Source organism: Pygocentrus nattereri, chromosome 26 (assembly GCF_015220715.1).
Source record: "Pygocentrus nattereri isolate fPygNat1 chromosome 26, fPygNat1.pri, whole genome shotgun sequence".
Classification (NCBI taxonomy): Eukaryota; Metazoa; Chordata; class Actinopteri; order Characiformes; family Serrasalmidae; genus Pygocentrus; species Pygocentrus nattereri.
In genome coordinates, this window is record NC_051236.1 from 25564226 (window position 1) to 25582402 (window position 18177).

The 18177-nt window shown below is 40.1% G+C and overlaps 1 protein-coding gene across 16 annotated transcripts in view; it reads left to right on the top strand.

Moving 5' to 3' along the window:
• lrrc7 (leucine rich repeat containing 7) overlaps positions 1-18177 on the top strand; it is a 173339-nt gene that overhangs the window by 148707 nt on the left and 6455 nt on the right. For 9 of the 16 annotated variants that reach the window (XM_017698136.2, XM_017698139.2, XM_017698131.2 and 6 more), the window contains 7 exons: positions 1772-1858; positions 5908-6019; positions 6690-6870; positions 9893-11594; positions 13592-13741; positions 15009-15134; positions 17922-18158. In XM_017698136.2, coding sequence (XP_017553625.1) covers positions 1772-1858; positions 5908-6019; positions 6690-6870; positions 9893-11594; positions 13592-13741; positions 15009-15134; positions 17922-18158 — 2595 coding nt within the window. Of the gene's footprint in view, positions 1-1771; positions 1859-5907; positions 6020-6687; positions 6871-9892; positions 11595-13591; positions 13742-15008; positions 15135-17921; positions 18159-18177 lie in introns of those variants that run through there. The other 7 variants (XM_017698144.2, XM_017698138.2, XM_037534848.1 and 4 more) reach the window with 3 other exon arrangements.

Genomic DNA, 18177 nt, shown 5'->3' on the forward strand with positions numbered 1-18177 from the left:
AATTACTGGATAATAAGCTGGAATAAGATGTAATAAACGTGGGGATTTAAGCGCTTAACAGTTGTTAGCATTTGTATTGGAACTTGGTACAGTGGGGCTACTGAAACTGCATTTTATATTTGTGGATGAGTCATGTTTTAAGATAAGTTGCGTCAATGAAAACTCTTTAGGTCAATATGTATGTGGATTTTCCTCCCATAACAGAATCACATTGGCAGATTTGATCCTTTGATACCGTTCAGAATATTGCTTAGCCCACAGCCGAGATTACTAAGCAAACAGAGGGAAAGGTCATTCTTAAATGTCAAGTACACTCAGAGCCTGCTGAGTGGCACCCATTAAAAGTTCAACAGAGCAGGAAGGCCTATCGCTAGGATTCAGGTTTGGATTCACATTGCCACTGTCAGTTTTTTCATATGCGAATAAAGGGGTGAGGTTTGCAAGGTTAGATGATTAGTGCTCTCCTTCGAGTGGACTGAAGCGACTGACAATGCTGTTTAGTATTAGTGTTGATGTGCAGTATAGAGATCTACTGCGTGATGCTGAATTGGCTTTAAGGCTAGAAACATACTGAACACAAGTATGAGAACACAAATGACAGCAACCAGCAAACACATTGCAAATGCACTGTCCTTATGCACAAGCCAACAATGCGTCCTTACGCTACCGTGGAGGTTAACACACTCTGTGCTCAAGAGCCCAAGGCAGGATCTACTGTCATGATTCTAGTACTCACATGTGGACAGTAGAGAAGTGTGAGCTGCTTTACTTGTTGTATTGGAATGAACAGACAATGGTGTATCATATATGTTTATTGTCAGGGAACTGCTTATCTGCTATGACAGCTAAGAGTTAATAAAGCTGGTGGTAGAAGTTTGGCCAGGCTTGGCTGTTGCTGCAGTGCCCCCCCCATGCGGTAACACTCAGAATGCAGCTTTCGTCTGTGTTGCATTATGAATTGCGTCGTGACACATTTTAGAATGCAATGACGTCTAAAACTGTGTTTGCAAAGCTTGAAGCTGCTGCATCCGCATCCTTGTGTGAAATATGTTTCTGGCCTAACTAAACTGGAGAAAAAAAAATCCACTCAGAGGATCCTCCTCAGTGGTTTTACCACAAAAAGCCATTGGACAAAACTAAAGGAAACCTTTACTTCCAAAACTTGGAAAAAGCTTCTGTTGCTCTGTTTACACAGACATCGTTCACATACACTTGAACCAAAACCCCACATTCTGGCTTGTGGAGGGGTAAGAAAGCTGCTCCGACCTCCTGGGGGATCTAAAATGTCAATATACCATAAGGTTAATGAAAACGAAACGTCTGTAAAAAATCAGAGTGTGGCTTTATGGCTTTGTATTGATTAATTTTCACATCAGAGCAGCAGAATTCTGCAGAATTACAGGAGGCTTCTGAGCTGAACTAAGACTTAGGGAATTGTGTGAACACAGCAACTCATGCCCATTTGCATTTATTCCAGGCTTTCCTATGCTTTCTGCAATAGCTGTCTGTAGAATAGCACACAGCTGTGTGGTGTACTGTGTCCATTACAGCTTGGTATGGCCTCAACACTGCTACTACCCACAGTCTCAGAGACCCTGTAGCCAAAATACAGCGCATATAACACCCTATTATTCAGGGTTATGAGACCTTGGGGGGCACTGATGCCATGACCCCATGCTTCTTACACATTCTTTTCTTTCTAGACCATGAAAACCCTCCATTTTGTTTGTTTGTTTGTTTGTATGTATGTATGTTTGTTTGTTTTGCTTAGATTTCTTTACATCGCGTCGTTCCCAAGCCTCAACAGCCAGAGAATACGAGCCTGGCCGTAACTTCCTCTTCGTGTTTCTGCCTCATAGTAAGTGGCTGAGAGACCAGACAGCAGTCAATCACCAGTGGGGTGACTTTTAACTGCCTGCAAGGCAAACAAGACGGATAAAACAAACATTGCTCTCCCTTTCCCCATTTATGGCGAGGAGTAAAGTACATGCATACTGTATGTATGGTTATTGAGAGTTACATGAGATTTTGCATATAGCTTTTAGTTAAAAGTGTAACGATTTCCATAAAGATCTAAAAAAAAATTGACATGAACTTTAGAGCTGTATGGCAGATATGCCATTCAGCCTCATCTGGTCTTGTATTTGTGGAAATCTTTCATTGATGAGCAAAACTAAGCAACTGGGTGCATCCTATCACAGTGCAGTGGGTGCGGAGGGGTCGGGACTTTACGCACATCAAGGCTTAAATGCCTTAGAAATCGTAGGGGTTAATGGTTTAGGGGGCTTATTTTGTTAGAGGGCTATTGCGGGAGACATTAAAAACTAGACATTTTTATGGAATTAAATATTGAAAATATCATTACTTGAGTGCTTTTAGCCATTCATGTAGCACAAAAGGTGGACAGAATTTTCTCCCACTAGTCAGTGTGATAGCATCGCAAGCACATCAAATGCCTTCTCCTGGCATTTTTTCTCATTTAATATTTCTCAATAACATGTCAAAAGCATGAGTCTCCCATAATAATTTGCCCCCAGTCACTGAGAGCTTACTGAAATATTAATATTTCTTTGGCTTGCTGTGAGGAAGGCAAGGCAGATGCAGGCAGACAGGATGAGCGAGCGAGTACAGGAGAGTGAGAAATGGAAAGAGGTGGCCTGAAACGAGTGTGCCAGCGCACAGAGTGATGTTTCGACTGTGTGAGGTGATCAGATGGTGCGGGTTTTGTCCTGCTCTGCAGCTGCCTGTGCCGATGTACAGCAGCAGGGCTGGGAGATTGTGAGCTGAACACACAGCTGTGAGCCAGACGGCTGATCCGCTCCAGAGGGATGTGACCTGAGCAAACGTGCAAAAGTAGAGGAGTTTATATGCATTGTAAACATGGTCAAAGTTAGGCTCAGACAACTAATCAAAGTGAAGAACTCCCCTTAGCCCAAATGTAGTCAATCAGCTTCTTAAAATGATTTAGCATTTTTGCTTTTTGTTAACCTTCTTGTTTTGTCTACTTTCCATCGTTAACAGCTCATTTTTGCTAGCACCTCTATGGGACTTGCCATATTACCAAGCTAACTGAGGTTTACCTTCGCGTCTCCATGCTGTATTTAATACTTATGGCAGCTCAATATACACATTCACATCTTGTAAGACAGTTGTATGCAACAGTTTGAGTGCCCCTGGTCAAATTATGTTTTGTTGATTGTGAAAACAAGTTACCTTATCCTCTACAGAGAACACACTTCTGCACATTTTAATACAGAATCACTGTTTATTTGGTGAGTGTAACACATTGGGGTGGCACAGAAAATGTTCTGGCACATTTTATGTTTCATATCTTGTTGCACTAAAATGTGTACATAAATGTGATATATTCAAGTGTGCTGTCTGTAGAGAATGTGTTAACTTTGTACTGTAACATATTCTTTACTTCACTTTGCATTTTTTCAGTGAAATCTTATAAATAATAAATATTTAACTTTTATCTCTGAATATTATTGAACGAGCCTCTTAGCCTGTTAGCTCTCTGAGCTGATCAGCCGGGACATTAAAGTTAATAAGTTAAACAATACTAGACATAAGTTAAACAATACTACAGGGAGATTCACTCGAAAGAGGCCCCAAATATTCTGTTGTGCCTCCTGCCAGGCTGTCTGGCGTCTACCTCATCGCTCTGATACAGGGGCACAATTTTCTATCCCATACTACACATGCCTTTTACAGATAGTTGAAGTAAGCTATAGAAGTACTATGTACATCTCCATGAAATAATGGATCAGATAGACTAGATATATCTGTAAGTGTCTTTGCAGAGGATGTGTTATCTTATTTTCACTGAGAAAATCTGAGGTTATCTAAACTTTTGCATACGACTGTATATTATATATCTATGGGTAGGATTTAGAGATGGGACTGAGGAGCAGCCCGGTGATGGTGGTGGCGGTGCTGTGAAAGCTTAATCACAGAAAAACGGAAGCAGAAATGGATATGGAAGTTTACAGGATATAGGATTTGACAAAAAGCTTCAGGCATGGTCCTCATCCAGAATGTTATTTCATTACTCCAGTACACCTTACGGTGTCAGAAACCACTTACACAAGTGTATTTGAGATTACTGAAGACCTCAACACATGTTGGGTCAGGTCTGTGCTAACTGGTGGGGTGTAAGCTTTGACTGTTAGTTACGTTAACCCCATAGCTTTAGTGTGAAATTAAAGAAGCAAACTTTGGACAGCAGCTACAACTTTATAGACTACATTTATAACTACATTTGGGTTATGAGGATAATTCTGTAAATTTGACTTTGCCTGACTATCACTATCACAGATTAATTCAAATGGGTTTTGCGTGCTTTAGAAGCATGAAAAGGACTGTCGCAGAAAATGCGTTAGTCATAAAAATGGAATAACAAATGATCATTAATCGATGTTTTGACTGCTTTCTTAACCTGCAGTTAACTAAAGCCTGTGCCAACGAGGTCTTATCATTTTCATTGTTTCCAGGCTTCTATAAACCATGGTGTAAGACAAGATTCTGATCTGAGAAGATTATGGCACATTCAGTATAGCACTGTAGCTGTATTTAACGTGCAATATGATTTTCTTATTGCACATACAATATAGCTACAGTTTTATCAGTGCACTTTTTCTTTCATCCTGTGGATCAAAACACAAACTGAATTACTATATCTATGTATCCAGTGGCGAACCATGACTGTAAGAGCTAGGCCTTCAATTCGGACCATAAATGTCAAGACTTGGTCAACACATGAGGAAAAAACCCACCTTAAAGATAATGCTAACTTCTGCTAGCGCCTCAATAGGATTCGAGTAGTTTGTTAGCGCTAAGCTATCAGTGAACATTTTCAGACCAGGCTGAAGTTAACTTTGAATTCTCCATTCCACCTTAAACAGTGCAGCACTTACATTTTGGTGCATTTAGGCAGTTTTTAAAGTGGGACAGAACATTTGAAAAAGGCAGTTCTTCATCAAACACAGATATTTAAAGCTTGTGAAAGACGTTCCATGTTTTACTTGAAGCTTGTGACATATTAGCGCATATTTCCCTCGTAGCCGCTTCACAGTAACTCTTTCAGGAGAGAGTTCTGGGGCAGAGCTGCTGCTTCTGTTTTTCATTTCTAATTACCCACTGTTTAAACTGCCACTCATATTCAGTCAGTGACGTATCTGGGGCAAGCATGATTATATTGGATAAAAAAATGACTAAAAATTACAGACATGCATTTTTTTAGTTCCTAGAAATCATTCGGCCTTCCCTGAAGCCACTGAGGGTCTCTGTATGTATCATAATCCAAGACGTGTCAGTTTTATTATTATTTTTTAAAAGGTGCGCTGATGTGTACAATTCAGCCAATGTGTAATTAAGGAAACCAAGTCTTACCTAATAATAAGACTAATAATCTGCACCCACCCTGTTAGATGCTGATAAGGTCCCTCAATGTTTCTGCATGTCTCTTTTACTTGCAATAAACATTTGCAGCACAGCTGCAGTAAAACCACAAATCTACTGCTTGTGTAAAAGCAACATAAATGCTATGTCTGTGACACATTCAATAATAGGGCCTTTTTATTTTATTATTATTTTTTTATCATATGAGTCCTGTATGTTATGAATAGGACAGTGTAACCATACACAGTTTTACTTCAGAAACACTGAAATTCCTGTTGATTTCACATTTAATGTTTAGAAACCTTAATATTCTGAATTTCAGTTATTCTAATTACGAACTGATGCAAATAAAATATGAGGAGACCAGAGAGAGATGAAACTGATGTTTGAAGTTAATACTATAGGAACATTCTCCATAAGCCCTAAATCCCTAAATCCACTTCAGTCCTTGTGTGGTCAGTTTCTTTGGGAATAGTGTTAAGAATTATTCTTTTATTTTCCCAGGATTCCATGGGAGGTTCACCTAATGATATCCGAATTTCTGACATGAGGCCGACTCTGGTGGAGCCCCCTATGTACAAGCCAAAGGTCGTACTGCTGGGAAAGGACAAAAAAGGTATCCTGGAAAAGTTTGGGTTTAAAAACGAATTCCACTGATTTTTAAAAATTCTGTATAATTCAGTTATTGAGATGTCAGTATTTCGTAAGTAAGTGTTTTGATGTGAAATAGTTAATAGTAGAGAAAATTACTCAGATATCTTTACAGTGGTGGTGATAGGAACCAGGGTTTGCAATGTCCACACCAAATGTAGTGATTTTACACAATATCCAAAATCACCATTTCTGGCTTGACAAGTTTCTAAAATTCCTCTGCAAGGCAACTAGATAGGCACTTTTTGGTGTGTCTTTGTGTCCTCAACATAAGTTGGTGTTGAATCTTATATTTTTACATTTTGCTTCTGCGTCTTACTTCATGACCTCTTTCTGAACATGCCGTACAAACCTATTCTATCATTAGAGGCTGTAAGCCTTTGATGCACTGAATAAATGCTATTGTATTGTTTATATTATATTTGAGTTATATTGTATTTTGTATACATGTCCCCTTTGAGATTGCAAAAATTACTTTTATAATGGCCATGTGTTACATAGTGTAGCGTAGTTAAATGCTGAGCGCAATTTTGTTTTGTAATTTAGTTTTTTTTATGGTGAAGATTATAAGCGATGAGTTATGGGTGTAAAATATATAATATTAATATGTTTCTTGCCATTTTTTGGCCATTCAGAATCCACAGATGACTCAGACCCAGACAAAATGCACTGCTTGAACAACAGTGGATCCTCTGCCACCTACTCCGACTACTCGCCCTCGCAGGGTTCCTCTGGGTCCTCTAACCCCCCTGGCAATGTCAGTTCCCTCCAGAGTGCTGCCAAAGAGGGCCCAACGCAGACTCACTGGACTAACAGGTTGGCAACGACTGATCGACACATTTCACGGCTGCCAGCATTCATTTATCTCAACTGATACCACATCTGTGCAATTGAACAACATGACACTTTATACATTCACTTAGCTTTCTTATTTATTGACTGTGTGGTGGCGTATAAATGATGCCAAAGCATTCAGAAAGCCTCAAAGAAAAGACTTATCCTTTTTATCTACTTCAAAGCAGTTTGATCACAGATTAAGTGAATTGAGTGAATTCAAAACAAGCCTAAATGTCCCTTGAATAGCTTTTTTACTCATGAGACCTATTTTCATTTAAAACGATTCTCTTTAAGCTTTCAGTCATTGGAAAGTGGAATTCATACACACATACATACTTAAATTCAATCAAGTTATGTATTGTCCACTGTCATTAGGCTTTCTAAATCACCTGAAAGAAAATCTTTAAAACCACAAAATCCACCAGGTTTTATTTTTAGAAACCTAAAGCAAATGCTCAAAGCACCCACTTTCAAATTGTAAGATATGACTGCAAATTTGGGGTCTTGGGCAAATATTCAGTGTCTTTGCTGAAGTAAACTATGCATAAAAGAGAGAATCAATTCCAGAAACAGAATTGCTTTGAAGCACAGATCTCTTAGTAGCAACCGCTGGTATCCAGTTCATATCTTGCATATTATGGCAAAAACGCTCTGATTTTTCCCTTCACAGCTGCCTTTTTTCTGTTATTGATCCCTATATTAGGGAGCAGATGTGCACAATTCATTTAGTATATCAATTAGCATCAAGTGGAAGCTAACTCAGGAAATGGAAGTGTGGTACTCAAAATGGCTTTTATCACAAACATGCATGTCTAAGAAGATGAGGGGTCTCAGTAGAGCTCCCTTCACCATGGCTCTCTCACACAGAGCCAAGGTCAGCAGGAGAACTCCTCTACTGATATCCTCATTAAAATGCTGCTAGAAATCCACTGTTACTCCTGGAATTAGCTGGAAATTCACTTCAAAGTTAGGTCTCGACCGATACCTTTTCCTCAGGTAATTAGTAATCAAAGGTACTGATAACCGATATTCATTTGATGTTTGTAGTGTGAAAATGTATTTACTTTAAATGAATATTAGAACATTATAAAGAATGAAGGGGCTTTAGACATTATACACTGCAAAAATAGTAACATGGACATTTTAAAATTATCTTTAAGATAATAAACAGATGAAAAAATTGGCTTCGATAGCTCTCAATGATGTTTAATAGTCACTGACATTTGCGCATGAAAAATGGGTGTCAAAAACTTTAAATTAAAAAGATTATACATATACATTTAAACCATTTTTATATAAATTTTATATATTTTTATATATGTGGTATAAGTCACTGACAGTGTTGAAAGGGTGCATATCAGGAGGGGTGCTTGCCTTTTCAGTATATGGACGCAAGTGAGAGAACCTAAATTAAGACTTGAAACTGTATAAAGTCAACACTAAACAAATACATAGAACTGTAAAAATATTACAGCATCTGAGCAATCATGCATTCAATTATCAGTATTTTTTAAAAAGCAACAGGGAGGGAATATCAATATTAATATGTTTATTTCATTATATTGTTCAACCAAAAATGTATTTTAGGTGATAACAATCAGTAGTTGGACATGTTAAATGCATCAATTGTATTCTGATTGGCTCTTAAAAATTTGCTGCATGTTACCATGGTAACGACTCATTAAGCCTAAGCAGAGCGGAGGAGCTGCAGCTGTCTGTACTTTTAAGGAATAAAAACAGAAATGAAAATGACCAGAAATGATGTAGAACTTGTAGAACTACATTAAGATTTATACTAGTGATTTACCACTTTCTGGAGGCTTGTCTGCATAGTTGGCCCACTGAATCCCCACTGTAATCACACACATTCCTAACATGCTCAAACTACTAGCTACAGAAGGAGTGTGGGTCCGCGCATCGTGTCTGCTCCTGTACACAGAAACCTCACTCACCAGACTAATGTGATCTTTTGGACAGGGCTCGACCTGCACACAAGTGAAATCGTGCGAAGTTATATGAGCAAGTACATTGCCATCAATTTTGTTCAACCGTGACTTATTTTGACATTTTTCTCTCGCTGTGAGAGCAGAGCAGGTCCTTTTTCATTCCCTCACGCATCTCTTTCAAAAACGTCAAAAGCATATTTGATTGGATTCTGTCGACATGGGGCAGGACACAGAGACAGGCTTCAGAAGTGCTAGTTATTTGCACACTATGCATCATTCACATTTCCAGCAATCCAATAGGTGTAGCTGGGACATTGCAGTTCATATGCTGATTCCGATAATCAGAAAAATGCTGAATATTGCCTCAAATTATCGGTCACGCTAATGATCAGTCAACCCCTATTTAAAATAATGTCTTCTTCCTTGCTCTAATCCTGCAACAAAATGCAATATATCCCACTGAGTCCTAAGAAATTGCAGTGAGAATTATATGAAGTCACAAATATATATATAACTGCTATTAATTATGCCGTTTTCAAAAGTAACCAGCGTTTAACCATACAGTAAAGGGTTGTGTGAAGAACTAATTTACACATCCTGAAAGCATAAGATCTGTACCCAAAAACTGGACAAATATAATTGAGTGGAGCAAATATAATGATCCAGTCCTAAAGGGCTGCTATGATGATTAGTCTTTTTTCATGGTCGTAAGCAAAGAACATATGTTACCCCCTCTTGCTAATGGTAAATGCATTAGTCACCTCAATAAGCTTACCTGAAGTAGCATTACCAGGGTAATGTAAGGCAGTGTAAGAATACTGTGTTTGTAAAACTGTGTTCTATTGTCATGTTTGCCAATTCTTTCTAAAGCATTAAAAGAAGCCCAAAAATTTGGCCAAAATCCAAATTTCCTTTCTTTTGATGGACAGTGAAGTGTCCTCACAGATATGAACTGGACCAAGCTATGATCCAAAATCTCAGCAAGTTCTTTCTTTATTGGGTTCCATCCTTAATAAAGTCACATTTCTTTTCTTTTCATTTCGTTCTGTGTCCAGGCTGGCTCAGTCTTTCCCAAAGCCCATAGAGAGCAAGCCCTTGCTCAGTCAGAGAGAGATGCCCCCCTCCAGCACCCTGCAGCAGCGAGGCGAGAGGCGGCCACTCAGTGACACCTTCGACAGCTGGAATGATGCCCCCCACTATGACAACACAGGGTTTGTAGCGGAGGAGACCCCCCTTGAGACTCCTAGTGGCAGCAGTGGAAACCCCATGCTAGGCACGAAGCCTCGCAGCGCCTCAACTGCGCATGGACGACGGCCTCTGATGAGACAGGAACGCATTATGGGGGTCCCTTTGGAGCTGGAGCAGTCTCAACACACTTTCCGCAATGTCCCTGACACTGAAGTGCCTCCTCCCCCAAACCCCTGGCAGAACTGGACGAGGACTCCCAGCCCTTTCGAGGACCGCACTGCTTTCCCCTCCAAGCTTGAACTCACCCCGGCAAACAGCCCCAACCCTGACCGCAAGGACTTTGAGCAGGAGATGGGCGAACTACCTGGCACTTTCCCCTCTACAGGAGCCTGGGGCTTCCTGGACTCCAGAGACTCAGGGACAGCGCAAGGTCAGCCCAATATCTTCTCACATGTTCAGGGTCGCAAAGAACCAAATAAGGGCACCACCATGGTCATAAGCAAGAGCTCTGAGAGACTTTCACCAATGATGAAAGAGGTAAAGTCCAAATTCAAGAAATCTCAGAGCATAGATGAAATTGATATTGGATCCTACAAAGTGTACAGCATTCCTTTGGACAGCTACAGCTCTAGCATAGAGAATCAAGGCAGTGTGGACAGAGCAGATCTCCCAGGACCTCTAGAGCAGAGCATGTCCAGGAGCCAGTCTGCTCCCATGCTGGATGATGATCTTGACGGCTTCAGCATGAATAAAAATTCTCAGCAGAAACCTGCTATCCCGAAGAAAGTTTACCAGTTTGACCAAAGCTTCAACCCTCAAGGAGCCATGGACGTTGTGAAACCAGACAGGAGAGTGCCTCCACCATTCCCAAACACCCCAGAATATGTGAATCAACCAGGCAAGACACTGCCAAAGGAGCTTGTTAGCCCTCGAGGCTACCGCGGCTATCAGCCAATGGAGCAAATGTTTTCGTTTTCTCAGCCATCGGTCACTGATGATGCAATTACTCCACAGTTTACTCAGCCCCAGCGCTCTCGTCCAGGCTTTCTGCGAAGAGCAGACTCCCTGGTAAGTTCAACAGAGATGGCACTGTTCCGCAGGGTAGCGGAAGCCCAGGAACACCAAGTAGCGGAGCACTACAGCAGGCCTCAACAGCTCAAAGGCATGCTAGAACATCAGAACAGCCTGTCTAGCATGGTGGACACTCAGTTCCACAAGAGGAACGGTAGGTATGAAGAGGAATACTCATCTTATCAAGAACCTAAAAAGCCCATTATGGGATACCCCACCAAAAGTCTGACGCAACGGCGCCCTCTGTCTGCCCGGAGCTACAGCACAGAGACATATGGGGCATCCCAGGCTCGCCCAGTATCTGCACGGCCCACCATGGCTGCCCTACTGGAGAAAATGCCTTCAGATTATAATCTTAGTACATGCACTGAGAAGAGCCCTGACGCTGACACAAAGCTGAGACCTGTATCCCAGAAACCAGAGGACCCGACCTCCAAAATGCCAGTGGACTGGAGACAACAGCTCCTACGACACATAGAGGCAAAAAGACTAGACCGGGTGAGTAAAGCAACTATAAGGAATAACATTCCAGCCTTTTATTAGCACATGTTAAGACATGTTAATGCAATTTCACAAAAATATGTGTGCCTATTTAGCGCATTACTGAATGCCGTTGCCAAGCATGCTTATCATAGCTTGGGCTTACATAATCATGTATTCAGGCCTACTTATGAACATGTGAAATCAACAGCTAAATCCTGGAACACAGTAAGTGCAATCATTTAATTTACTGGTGGTGATGCCTAACAAAGGGGTTTTCTCAGTGCATTTATTGGAGGTTACCATCACAGAATACAAGTGTTTGAGCAGACCATAGCAAAAAATCCTTCAGTTTTATGCATTACTGTACAACTGTACAAAATCAGGGACCATGCTTAATTTATTTAATTTCCAGTCAGAATGGCCATTAAGTACAAGTTATTCATTTTTATCTTCAGAGAAAAAAGCTGGAAACATTTACATAAATATACAATTACATATAAGCCTCAATAATTTAATATAATAATACATTTTTTCAACATTTAAGGAGTCCAACTTTGGCCTTTATTACAGATTCCATTCTTTTTGGGAAACTTTTTTAAATAATTATTTTAAAAAGATCATTTTCAAGTTCAGTCTTGAATTTGAGATACACTTGTGAGGTACACTTTCTTCTTCTGGCTATCCAAGCTATGCATCCTTTCAGCGCCATAACATTGTCTTCTGTTTTTTCCTACCATAAAAGTCCTATTCCTGCAGGATTAGTTTTATATAGGGAGGTGCAGTAGTGTGATTTTTAACAGCGTTTCTAAGTTAATTCGGTCCCATTCGATGGCACCATCAGTCATTTTTACCGTCTTCACGCTCCGGCGCCGGTAAAGATTTCGGTGCCTTTTACCTTCTGTAAAACGAGCTGTTGAAATAAGTTCAGGTTATATTAATCCTGTGCGAATCGTCATGTCTGTAAAAACACTACGGTATTCTATGGAAACGATGGAGGCAGTCAAAGAAGTGTTTACTTATGTGCTCTGTGGCCAATGTCTCACACGTACGCCTCAAAACATGTAAAAATGACAGAAAAGCTTTTGATCTTGTCTGATGAAATTGACTTCTCTGAATTCCTATACTAATGGTGATACAGATGACACTGCTTTCACTTAAGACAGCAAGATAAACAGCTAAGAAGGGCAAGAAAATTAAAATTAAAATAAATGTTTTTACACCCTTATGGAGCGAAGGCTGTGCATAAATTAAGTAGCCACTGCCATCTTTGTCATTTATACTGAGATATCTCGTCCTGTGCGAATCAGTTATAAACAATATGCAACATGGCAAATGACTCCACCTGAATAGGGCTTTAGGAGTTGGTTGCATTTTCTTTTTCTAACGATCCATATTTGCCTTTCTCACTAACAGCTTCTTGGACAGCTACACATCCTTTCAGGCCCATAGAGTTGCTTGTTACATCTCCAAAGTTCAGCGTTAGAAGTTGGTTGCATTTTCTGCTGCATCTTGTAGACCAAGTAATCCCAAACACATTCAATGATGTTGAGGCCTGTTCTGAGAACACCAGCAGCTTCTTTATTTGATCTGTATTATCCACTCCTCAATAATGAACAACTTGTACTTAATGGCTGATTTTACTGGAAATGAATAAATGAAGGGTGGTCTCTGACCTTTGCGCAGTACTGTACCTGAGTGTAACTGTGTGGCTAACAGATGATGTTATGTTTCTGTGTACACTCAATCTAATAGTATACTTCATTGTCCACTAATCTTAGTCACACACTGTTGTTATTGTTAGTATTCTATAAATGTGATCAGTGTTTCGCTGTGTTGGCGGTAATGATGTACTGTATTGTTGTTGTTGTTCTGTTGGTCAAGCTTCTTCACTCTGTTGCAGCTGCGCAGTGTGTGTGGTGCAGTCCAGTGTACCCTCCCCTCAGCAGCAGCCTTTGACTTTCTGTGTGGCACACCCATTCACTCATGTCATGTGGTTGTTTCCCTCCAATCAGAGCGCTGTCCTTAAGCACAACACAGTAAACTTCGGCATGCTGTACTCTGGAGGCTATGCTGCACCGCATGCCAGCAGAAGCATGACAATAAACTTTTACAATAACACAAAGCATGAAAACCAAACAACTCAGTGGCTACCTCTACCAAATGTGAGTATATACAAAAAAGTGTCATCGGCTCCACTTTCAGTGTAGCATGAGGCATTAAAATAGTGTGATGAACACATTACTATTATCTTTTTAGGCCAGTTTTGCTTGAAAACAAAATGATAATCAAGATCTTTCGCCACCCCACAGTAACCCTATTGTTTCAATTAATATATTAATGAGAAGTCACTATAAAGTTCATGACAGGCAGGCCTCCTATTTCCTCACATTTCACTGTTTAACACAGATAAACACAAATCTTAACACGTCACTTTATCTTTTCCCAGCTAGGCACTGTCTCTCAGTGTTGTGTGATTATATTCAGGTGTCTGTGTTGCATGTCTGCAGTCTTTGTGTTTGCTCTGTGGGCTACAGTCCTCCTCTGTTGCCACTCTACAGTGTAAGACTTTCTTTGAGGGACTACAGAGACACTTGCATATGATAATCGAAGGCCAAGTCTGTTCATACCTAACTGGCTTACATATCTTACACATGTTGCACACAGTTCTACTGGTTTGGTCTGTTGGTACTGTGCAAAATTCTTAGGACAAAATGATCAGTAAAGCTCTATATCTGGGCAGTTTGCTTTTACTATTTAAACAAACAGAAAGCATTACAATAAATACAACTAAACAATACATTGTGCATTGATCTGTGTCAAACCTCTCCAAACAGCTTCTCCAGCAAGCTTTACAGGTACCGTCCAATGCCTAGATTAGTTATTCAGTCATTAAATGAAAGGCGTGCTGCTGATGGACTACTGTACGTATGTTTATTTGTGTTTATTCTACTCTTATATAGTGTTATTACTAGCAAAAAGACACTAACTGCTGAGATAAATAGTTTTAAACAATTTTCCTGATTCCCCAAGACTTTTGCACAATACTGTCTCAGCAGATCATTAACCTCCTTAAACTCTAAGCTTATTAGTCACTTATTCATTTCAAGGCTTATTAATCAGTAATGGCTATGCATTATTCAGTGACTACTATACATTTAGCAAAGGCATTTAGACATATGCTTAGAGTTTAAGGGTTAATCACATTGTTTTTGAGCTAGTAGCAATTTAATATCTGTGATACCACATATTGTAGCAAATGCACATAAAATCAAGATGATGAAACCCAAAGTGGCCGTTTTTATCTGATTCTCTCTAATGTCTGTACTGAAGGTCTAGTTATGTACTTTACATGCATTATATGCTGTGCTCCATTAGATATGGATCTGTGTGCTGAGTAGCATGTCCTTTCATTCAATTATCTCCTTCCAGACACCTTCGCAACAGAGCAATATTTTAGATAATGGCCAAGAGGTGGTCTCTCCAACAACTCAGTGGGCCCCCTACTCACTGGGACGAAGAGATGTACCACCAGAGAACCTGAATATCATTAAAAAGGTACACTTCACTTTTTGGGTACAGATCTTGGGATCAAAATGTATCATTTATTTGAAGTTCCTTATGGTTTCAGGATGTGTGAATTAATTCTTCACACAACCCTTTACTGCTTGGTTAAATGCTGGTTACTTTTGAACATGGCATAATTAATAGCACTTTAAACCAATTTATTAAAAAATTGTGGGTGTTTTGCATTTTGTTGCCATATGTCAACACCATGTGACAAAGGATCTGCAATCTGGAAGGCATATAATGGGTGTAAACCAAGACACTGCTGTAGTGCACAGCCACGTTCATCAACCAGGAATGAATGCCATTTTTGCATGTGTTTTAGTATCCAGAAATAATAAAATAATCCACTTAGAATACAGCAGTGTCCACTGTATCCAGTGGAAGTGTAGATTGTCCATCGTTGTGTGCAACAGTTATATTCTACTTTATATCAAACCCATAAAATGTAAATGTTTTTTTATTTTGAAAAAATAAACAATATAGTTTGTGTTGTTTTTTTTTTTAATGAAGCACAGAGATATGATCTGATAAAAAATATACTCCTGAGTTTACAAAAGATGTTTACATTGTAGTCAGTCCAAAAATTAAACTCACTGTTGCCATATGGCTATACCTTGCTGTGCATGGTCCTGGAGATCTACCACTCTGTAAAGTTTAGATCCAATACATGTGGCTCTAAAATTCAGATGCTCCTAAAGGCCGGCATTACCTGGATCAGGTATGTCAGATATAGATTAGAGCTGAACTTCGCAGGGAGGTGCATCTCCAGGACCAGGCCTGACCCTCCAGCCTTGCCTTAAAAGAACCAGGGCAGTCTATATTTTTGCTCTGCTCCAGCTGAATTCATCTGAACTATCTGGCACAAGTACGTTAGGAGCTGGAATACATTTATAGAGGACTGGAGACAAATGCTTCAGTCTCAATAGGAAAGAGGTCCAGCGTTTTACAGTATTCCAGTGCAACCAGGTATATGGGGCTTTGCTTTTAAGCCCTGCCATTGTTGCTAATAAAAGGTAGACACATTGTTAAGCTCTACGTGCGCCAACTTCTGCGTTTGAAACTCTCTTTTAAAGCATTCATGCTGTTTTTGAAACCACATCTGTCATAAAGGTTTAGCTGTAACTTGTGATGGTGAAAAATCTAGTGTGCAAGTTTGTCAGTTGCTGTAAACGCAGGACCATGAAGAAAACTGGCAAAGCAAACATGCCCCAACCTAAAAATAAACCAGCCCTGCTGTTTCTCTTTATGAGCGCCGAGATGAGTCGCAGCGTTTGTTTTGATGTCATTACATTTTTATCATTCTCGCTCGCACAATACGTCTTGGAGATACGCCTATCCCCCTTTAGTAATAAACCCTTCCTTGTTCTACTTTTGAGCTTCCTGTTGTACGAAAGCTGCTCTCTCCTGGACATGCATCTCAATCTAGGCATGATTGCCATGTTAATGTTTTGAAATGTCAGGGTTAATTACTAGCTGCTGCTGTGATTCATTTTCACTGTGCTGTGCTCTTCCTTGGTCTCCGTAGCAACCGCAGCCTGTCTGTGTATGTCTAAAGGCTGTCACTCAGGGCCGCGGCATAACTGCAGGGACTAGGAGTTACTGAACAAATCCAATTATAATACAATGCATACTGTTGTATGCCATGTTTGTTGCCACGTCACATGTACACTAACGTTCAGAAGTGGAATCACACTTACAAAACCAGCTTTGTTGCAAATGAAATGTATGAAATGAGTCTAATTTGATTGTAATCCTGTCACTCCCCAACTCTACAGGTAGCAAGCTGTGATTCATTTTAGGTTTGACAAGAATAATGAATTGAGGAAACAGTATAAGAATGAAGTTAGAATAAAATGATATCCAGAATACTGGTGATCAAAACTCAAGGCAGATAAGTTGATGGGACGTTACTATTTAGAGGAACCGGGGGAAAAGTTTAAGTTTCAAAAAGTCCAGTTCATTCAACAACACATTTTCAATCACAAAAAAAACAAGACGTTTACATATATTCACCTACAAGATAGGTGAGATCAAGATAAAAGGATATAAGGAGCCCACAACACATATTTACATAAATCAGCCCATTCTGAAGGATAAGGAGAGGTTGGGAAAAGGTCATGTAAAATAAATTATGACTGTTTTTAGTATATAAAACCACATAAATGTCATATGTGAACCTCGGGGGATTAAAAAAAACAATACTAATTATAACTAATAATATATGGGGCCTTTGATAAACTGTTAAGAGTATACACTGATCACTTCATTAAGTACTCTTTCTTGTTTCTGCACTAATTGTCTATTTTATCAACCCCACTTACTATATGGGAGCACTTTGTATGTCTACAGTTACAGACTGTAGTCATTTTGTTTCACTGCATACTCTGTTACCCCCTTTTGCCTGTTTTTCAAAGGTCATGACCTTCACAGGACCATCACAGAGAAGGTATTATTTGGGTGGTGGATCATTCTCAGCACTGCAGTGGCATTGACATGGTGTTGTGTTAGAGTGTGTTGCGCTGGTATGAGTGGATCAGACAGCAGTGCTGCTGGAGGTTTTGTCACTGCTGCACTGAGAATAGTCCACCAACTGAAAGCATCCTGTGACAAGCATCCAGTGGACAGAGTGTTGGTTCTGTGGAGGTCCTGAACATTGAAGAATAGGGCTGTCCAAACTTTTGGACAGTAGTGTATGATCCCACTTGGCTGAAATGATCTACATCTGAATGCATCTTCACAGTTAACTGCCTTTTTTTGTGTGGTGGTTCTCCTCAGGCTGCTATCCAACACCCTCACCAACAGCAGGGCATGATGGTGACCTCAGCCTCGGCCACTCCACCCCACCGAACCGCCCGAGACCAGCAGTACGAGGGAGCCATGAACAAGGTGTCCATCCAGCAGTACCAGTCTCCTCTACCTATGCCCATCACGAGCACCAGTCCCAGGCCTCAGAGCGCCCGCTGCTTCATCCAGACTAAAGGCCAGAAGAGCATGGACGGCTATCAGGAGCAGGTTATGAACCGCCTATCTC